The sequence below is a fragment of the Oryzias melastigma genome, unplaced genomic scaffold (assembly GCF_002922805.2).
Source record: "Oryzias melastigma strain HK-1 unplaced genomic scaffold, ASM292280v2 sc00184, whole genome shotgun sequence".
NCBI lineage: Eukaryota > Metazoa > Chordata > Actinopteri > Beloniformes > Adrianichthyidae > Oryzias > Oryzias melastigma.
Window position 1 is genome coordinate 130,068 of NW_023416879.1, and position 8,536 is coordinate 138,603.

An 8,536-nucleotide genomic window follows, 5' to 3' on the forward strand; every position below is an offset into this window, starting at 1 on the left:
TCCTTGGCTTGTTTACATTAAAAGTAGACATTAAAAAAGACAGTGCGCTGAACATTTTTTATCATTGATTTTTGAGTTCCACTAATGTCCATGGCAGACATAAAATCCTGTCCACATTTGTCATGGAATGAATCACATTTCAATATGTGGTTGGAGTTATCTGGACCCCAAAGAGAGCAGATTAAACATAACTAAAGGTTTGTATACATACAAGCAGCAGCATGGAAGCAGAAAGCTGATTTTTCCTGCTATGCTTGAGAGTGAGTACAATGCAGTCATTGGTGACCTTAACCACTGATATACCTTGGAAAGGCAACCTTTGGAGGTTCTTTAAGCAATTACAGGCCAATTCTAAGTCTTCCTTTTGTCGTTAAAAAAAATTGAAGGAGCCATTTTTCTTCACTGAACTCCTTAAAAATTCAATGTCTCACACAAGCTTCAGTCAGCCTTTGGAAAACAGCACAGAGATGACATCCATCTGGGAAATGTGAAGTCTTACTGGACAGGCTGGAAGGGGTATTTCTCAAGTTCAGTCAGTCTCTATCTGGTTCCGGGTCACGAGCAGACGTGTGCATCCAGCTCTCCTCAACTCTTCAGCTTTTAAAGTCTTTTAAAGTTGCTCATAGACGACTTTAATCACTGAGCTGCAGTAACAACTACCGCAACGAGGAGAGTTGAACATGGCACCGAAGAAAAACTTTGAAGCCGATTTGACGGAGCTCAAAATCACACTCGCGGACATGCAAGCTAAACTTTCCACTGCTTTTCTGAATGAGGCTAAGCTATCAGCTCTGCTGGAGCTTGAAGCTAAGCTATCACCACTGCTACAACTTGTGGAAGATTTCCAACATGAAAAGGCACATAACGAACAACGAGATAATCGCCAAGATCTCCTGGAGAGGAGGATGCATGACATGGATCAACAAGTACGGATGAATAATGTGATTCTCACGGGACTTCAAATACAACCCCGGGTGCGGCCTGGTGCTACCAGCGCTAGCATGGATGCTAACGGAGCTGTGACGGATGCTGTGACCGTAGTGGATCAAGTTGGAGAATTTCTTGCGTCTAAAGGGATTTTCTTGGACCTAAACACTGTTGAGGTCTGTCATCCGCTTCCTCGGAGAAAGAATACGGATAAACCAGCGATCCTGATCAGGTTTGTGAATCGAAAGCACAAGATAGCTCTGATGAAACGACGTCAAAACTTGAAGGGGTCTACGGTGTATCTTAATGAACATTTAAGCAAATATCATGCTGATCTGGCTAAGCACGCAAGAATATAACGCAAAAAGAAACAGATCCACAGCACGTGGATTCTGAACTCCAGAATCTTGAACCACTGGACCAGACGAAGCCTCTGGAAATAAAATCAATGAAAGAATTTGAGAACTGTGGGATTACTCATGTCTGAACCTTTAATTGAAGCAAAATGTGAAACGTGAACTCAACAAACTGCTGGATGTGAACTCTGACCCGACTCTGAGCTGCAGAACTTGAGCACATTTCCCTTGAGATGAGACCTTCACAGTCTCTCAGTCATAACAACGAAGAACGATTACGTGGCCTTAAACTTGTTCCTAAACTGTGATGTAGCACTGATTCTGCTCAAATTCCTGATCTTTTTCCTTTCTACTTATTATTATAATCATTATTTGATAAATACAATCTGCACAAATTGTCATTTTTTAATGAGAATATTGTGGAATATTTTTGCACTATAAAAAAATGAAGATGATTTTTACATAATACGTTTTGTATTATTTTAATCATTCTTTCATGAATACAATCTGCACAAATTGTCTTTTTTAATAAGAACATTTAGATTATTGTTACTGATTAATATAAATCATTTGTCGGTGAATGTTTTGAAATTTCATTACATCACTGATATTAATGATCCCTTATAACCTGAATCTGTTATTGTAGAGTATTAATATTTGATATTAAGTCCTGAACCAGATATTGATAATTCATGTAGAGAAAATGGTCGAGTCAGGGTGGGATTATATAAGTTCACTTCCTTCCACTCCCTTTCAAGGGATCTACTTGTGATTCATTAAGTGATATGTTTTTTTTTCATGTATGATTCCTGATTGCTTGAAATAAACCATTTCATTCATTCATTCATTCATTCATAATGGAAGAGGCTTTGTTCTTTCCATTGATGATTGTAAATCTGATAGTCTCCATGACTGAGGCAGGCCTCAGGGTTCTATTCTTGGACCTTTGCTATCTGATCTGCTTCTGATGGGTCAGATCCTCCTCACTAATATCATTTCCTACTACAGTTACTCAATGAATACAGTTTCTTATAATCTTTTCTGGTCCAATCTATTATTTTCTTCATCTTGTGGGATACCTTCATTCTTGTCCAGCCCTGTTTTTTTTCATGGTTTATTGAACAACTTTTTGAGTTTGATTTAGTATTTGTTGGTCTTCAGTAAATATGAATGTTTTATTACTTTGGTCAGTTTCCATGGTTTTTATTGGTCATCGTGAACTTTTAGATGATTAACCTTTGTGCTATCTTAAACATGCTTACATAAAAAACTCAGTCATCTGGACCCACATGACAGCGAACACGACAGCGCACTGAACTTTTATTTTCATGGGTTTTTAATCTTCACTGGTGTCCGTGGCAGACATAAAATCCTGTCCACCTTTGTCATGGGAGGGATGACACATCAGTGTAAGGGAGGGTCATCTGGACCCCAAAGAAAGAAGGAGGGTTAAGAGAACAGGACCATCAAATGCTCTGTTCGTCAATCTCTAGCTGATGTTGAACGAACTGTTTTTTTTAGGAGATAAGGATCCTCATTCTCTGCTTTATTCTTCAACAGATTAAAAGACTTGAATCCCGTTTGAGCAGGACTGACTGCACTGATAAAGAGGGCCATGAGCGGAGAGACGGAGAGCGGTGGAAAGATGACTCCTGCTCCACATGTGAATGCAGAGTATGTACATACTAAAATGCATGTTATCACAGCCACCTGTGGAACTAGCCCACTTCAGATTTCTCTCCTCTCTGTGGCTCTGTTTGTTTGGAGATGCTGTCCTTACCTTCTTGCTGTCTGTTCTCCACCAAGATATCTGTACTTCATTTTGAGTTAGCCAAATATCTACCACCATTCCCCCCATGCCGCCAAGAGCAAATAAAAAAAACAAAGACCTGGAGGACTATGCCAATCAATTTCTTGACTTTTACTTCCTTTTAGAATTCAATGGTTAAAATTGAAATAGCCTTCCAGTGATGCACTAACATACACACCCAATCCTATCAGTTAAATCCATCAAACCTGTTCTACCGTGGCCAACAAGAAGAATGCTTTTGCATAGATTTGCTGCCATCAGGGTTCTGGAGAAAAGTTACAGATCAAAATGAGGTGAGAAGGGAAAAGTGACTGCTGCATAGTCCTAATTGGAATTTGATTTTTAGACTGTTATTTTAAAAAATCGCATATGTTAGCAGTATATCAAATACAAAATATCTAAAAGTATTATTTTATAGGAAAACTATGCATGTCTTTGTTCATGTGGCAAGAGACCATTCTAAAACCCCGGATGAAGCTTGTGCTGGAACTGTCTTTTATTCCTGCCGATCATCCATCAATCCCACTATTTTCATTTCATGATGTTGCCGTAGCCTACCCAGCTACTGCTGGGTGAGGGGGGAATACACCCTGGACAGGTTGCCAGGCCATTGCACTTCCTCTAATCATTATTCTCTTATTCAGTCCCTCCAGCTTTTTGCAAAGTTGCAATTGCACCAATTCCTTCAAATTCAACCCATTCTTTCACCTTTTGTCAACACTACCACTTTGTCCAGTCGCTGCAAATTTGCAAAAACGCTGTTCAAAAGCTAATTTTGAACGTTCTGCTAGCTTGTTAATGCAGAGTAAGAGCTGGGAGAGGTGGCTTTTATAAATTCATGAGTACAGTGTGAATTTACTGTGTGTGACTTCAAAAGAAATCTAGTGTTCTCGTTCTCTAGGTGAAAAATGAGCTAATTTAATGTGATCAGATAGGATACGTTTTTTTTATTTCACATTCTAAAGATAAAAAAAGTTGTAAACAATTCACTCAATATACTGTTTTTACTATTATAAGGTATTAAAATGATTTCATTGACCAGCAGAGATAGTCCTAGTGAACTTCCTAACTTAAACGCTTTTTCCTAATATCTGTGTTAAAAAATAAATTCTATCTCAGACTTTTCCAGGGGTCGCCACAGCGAATCAGTTTCCTCCATCTAAGCCTGTCTTCAGCATCCTCCACTCTAACACCAGCCACCTTCATGTCTTCATTCACTGCATCCATAAACCTCCTCTTTGGTCTTCCTCTAAACCTCTTTCCTGGCAGCTCTAGACTCAGCATCCTTCTACCAATATATTCACTGTCTCTCCTCTGAACATGTCCAAACCATCTCAGTCTGGCCTCTCTGACTTTATCTCCAAAACCTCTAACATGTGCTGTCCCTCTGATGTATTCATTCCTGATCCTATCCATCCTGGTCACTCCCAAAGAGAACCTCAGCATCTTCATCTCTGCTACCTCCAGCTCTGCTTCCTGTCTTTTCTTCAGTCCCACTGTTTCTAGTCCAAACAACATGGCTGGTCTCACCACAGTCTTGTACACCTTTCCTTTCATTTGTGCTGAAACTCTTCTGTCACACATCACACCTGACACTTTTCTCCACCCATTCCAACCTGCTTGCACTCTCCTCTTCACTTCTTTTCCACACTCTCCATTACTCTGTACTGTTGACCCTAAAAACTTAAACTCCTCCACCTTCTTTATCTCTTCTCCCTGTAACCTCACTCTTCCACTCTGGTTCCTCTCATTCACACACATGTACTCTGTCTTACTGCGGCTAACCTTCATTCCTCTCCTTTCCAGGGCAAACCTCCACCTCTCTAACTCCACCTCCACCTGTTCCCTGCTCTCACTACAAATCACAATATCATCTGCAAACATCATAGTCCATGGTGATTCCTGTCTAACCTCATCCGTCAGTCTGTCCATCACCATTGCAAACAGGAAGGGGCTCAGAGCTGATCCCTGATGTAATCCCACCTCCACCTTGAACTCCTCTGTCACCCCTACAGCACACCTCACCACTGTCTTACAGCCCTCATACATGTCCTGCACTGCTCGGACATACTTCTCTGTCACTCCAGACTTCCTCATACAATACCATAGTTCCTCTCTGGGCACTCTGTCATAAGCTTTCTCCAGATCTACAAAGACACAGTGGAGCTCTCTCTGACCTTCTCTGTACTTCTCTATCAACATGAACTAAAAGCTAAACTAAAACAAAATTTAATTAACAATCTTTTTTCCTACTGAAAATAAGTTTTAAAAAACAAGAAGTTAGGTTACATTTTTTATTTAAACATAAGAAAAACGAATGAAACCGTCAACGTCAACGTTTTTTTTATATTGGTAGAATGAAACTTATCACCCTGAATAATAAGGCTTTTAATTGTTTTGTAAAATTATAATCTACAGTAACAGTTGCATTTACTCATTCACACACTGGTGCCCACCTGTAACCACCAGCAGCAAAGTGGGTTCAGGGTCTTGCCCAAGGACACTTTGGTACATGGGTGGGCAAGACGGGAACTGAACCTGCGATCTTCCAATCAGCAGTTGCCCGCCCACCTCTGCACCACAACTGCTCCAGTTAAAAATCTAAAATTTTACAACTTTTTGAGAAACAATTGCAATTTCAGGGATTGTGTGCCACTATTGTAAAGAAAAAAAATGCCACAAAGTTTCTGGAACGATTGATTATTGTCATTCCCACTTAATCTGAATTCAGAGTTTTGCTTCCGAGCTTTTCTTCAGACATGTAATAACTAACCTGTCACTTTCTCTTTTCTAACTTTTGGCTTCTTAGATATAACTTCTGTTTTGATGCAAATTATTGTCCAACCAAAGCCAAAGGAATAGGATGTTTAGTCATCAGTTCTTATCCCTGATGGCCTTATTTTAAAACCATGGCATCTCAGTACATCCACATTACATGTAGGCTACAATGTGTCATTGTTGTGCCGTTTCTTCTGCTTATTTCCTGTGTGATTAAGTAACTCTTTTCATTCAGGAAGCCCAGGTGACATGCTTCGTGGAGTCTTGTCCACCTGTGACCTGCAAGAAACCCATCAAAGTAAAAGGTGCCTGCTGTCCCATTTGCATCCAAGAGGCAAAAAGAAAGATCGAGCTACAATAAGCCCAAAACTGACGGACATCCTTTCTTCCCCACCAGCGAGCTCTGGAAGTCCTTCCTGATCAGATATTCTGAGGAGGAGGAAACTGGACTCTTGACATTGTTCTGACCTGCAGTGAACCTTATCAACCTGGCTGCTTCGCCTAGGATTGTCCTTTCTTCTACCTTGCTTCTCTTGAAGTAAATAGAAGTGGTTTTATTCCTTGTTTAGATCTTAAGTTTGTTGTCCCCTGCGGGGGTCATCAGCCCGAGGCCCACGTTCCAGGTCCTTAAGAACCAAGACAAGAGTCCACAGATTTTCTTCCACCATGTTTAGGATTCTAAGGAGAGTTTAGTTTTTAAGATGTGACTGATACCCCATGTTTTTTGTTCTGCACTCAAAAAAGAAATCTAGGGCCATATACTATCAGCACAGAGGGAAGGGAGGTGATGAAAAGTGGTTTCAAAAGAAAATTCTCAGGTTAGAGATGCCGAAAACTGGTGCTATGTACTAATGTTGTCATGACATAAAGACATACCTTCAAAGTATTATCTTTTTCAAGCAAAGTAACAAATATTTAGTATATGTCTGATGTTGCATCACATTTGAAAGAATTGTGTATTCAGATGCTTTTTCCAGGTAGATTTGCTTCATCTTTTAATCCATGGTGCTTTATGTTAAATCTCTTTTGACCCTTTTTATGAAAAGCTAATGTATGAAAATAATGTGAAGACTTTCAAAAATGTAATACAAAAGAAACACATCTACTGATTACTGCTGGTGTTGATGGAGAACTTGTCCCTGAAAATGGAAGGAGGCGGGGCTTGATAGCGCTCTCATTCTTTTTACTCCCTGAAAGTAAACTTTATGTCCTGTTAAGTTCTGCCCTTTCTCCCAGTTTTTATATCCAGCTTCGAACACCAAAACTATGATTTCATAGCTTTGTCAAAAATAACCCATCTATAAAAGGGGTGTGAATGTTGTAATGGTTCAGGAGCTGCTAGCAGTACCTCGGCAGTGTTCTTGTTTAACCTGGTAGACTGTTGTGTTTTGTGGACCTGCTCTTTTTTGCCTTCTCTGAGTTCAACTCTGTTGGGCTTTTGTTCCTTTGAACATTTGTAAGTGTGGGCTGACGTCATTGAGCAGAGCATGTGTTGGAGTGCAGGCTCCTCCAGCCCTCTGACCCTCATTCCACTGTAATGGAAGCCATATGAAGGGGGGGAGGGGGTTTGGGAGGAGGTTCTGATGACTGCAATATGAAAAAATGTGGTCTCCTGCATACTGCAATTGGTTTCTTATGTACTGTATATAGACAAATACCACTTGTACTTCATGCACTGGCCCACTTTGTGTTGGTTTTCCTGTTTTAGTCTTGATTGTGTCGGTGGCGTCACAGTTCCTCTTCATTGTTCTCTTTATGCCCTGAGGGAGCATCAAGCTCAACTCAACAGGATCTCTGAAGTCACAGTGGGGTTGGGTTCCAGCGTTCATGCATCATGCCTTTGCATATCTGTATATTCTCTCTTCCTGACTAATTAGTCAGGAGAAATGTCTCGGTTTGTTGTCTGCCTCTGATTTCTGCGAGAAACATTGCAAGATTTTTCTGCCACCCAATCTGGTCAGTTTGCTCTGTTTTTGAATCCATCTGCTGTTGGTTTTCATTCTCCTCATTCATCCATGTTCTTACATTTTCTTTTGGTAGAAGCTCCAAGTGCCAATGAAGCGTTTCCTCACCATAGTCAGTGTTGGAAATACCATGTATCCATCATGACTGTTGCATTGTAGTTTTACCAAAGACTGGTTTGCACTGTATTGTATGCCTCCCAACAATGACAATAAAGAAGCCGTGCTTGACCTACAGTCGTGCATGTTTGTGCATGTTGGTGCCTGTTCTTTTGCAGCTGCTTTGTTAGTGGAAGAACAGATGAGATCATGTCTTCAAAGGTTTCATCAGCTCATTATGGTTTGTCACACATCCCGAGGTTGTATCACAGAAAACTTCTTTCATCAAACATTAGTTGTGTATGAAATCAAAAGAGTTTGGGTTTTTCTGGGACTTAAAAGATTGATGGGCAAAAATTGTCACTTGATTAAATGTACTTTTTGAGATTTGACACCAAGAAAGATTGTGTTCTCTAATCTTTAAAACCTCAATAGAAGACATTTCTTTCAATGAAGACATTAAAAATTGTTATACAAATAGACACTACCGTTTAAAAGTTTGGGGTCACCCAGACAATTTTGTGTCTTCCATGAAAAGTCACACTTTTTTAATTTAACAAATGATTTGTACAATGAATATAAAATATAGTCAAGGCATTGATGAG

At 40.0% G+C, this 8,536-nt stretch overlaps 1 protein-coding gene across 5 annotated transcripts in view; it reads left to right on the top strand.

Annotated features, from left to right (window-relative positions):
* Positions 1 to 8,069, top strand: part of LOC112138617 (peroxidasin) — a 96,654-nt gene extending 88,585 nt beyond the window's left edge. For all 5 annotated transcript variants that reach the window (XM_024261192.2, XM_024261193.2, XM_024261194.2 and 2 more), the window contains 2 exons: positions 2,844 to 2,957; positions 6,107 to 8,069. In XM_024261192.2, coding sequence (XP_024116960.1) covers positions 2,844 to 2,957; positions 6,107 to 6,232 — 240 coding nt within the window. In that variant the 3' untranslated portion in view covers positions 6,233 to 8,069. The remainder of the gene's footprint in view (positions 1 to 2,843; positions 2,958 to 6,106) is intronic.
* The last annotated feature ends 467 nt before the right edge of the window (positions 8,070 to 8,536 follow it).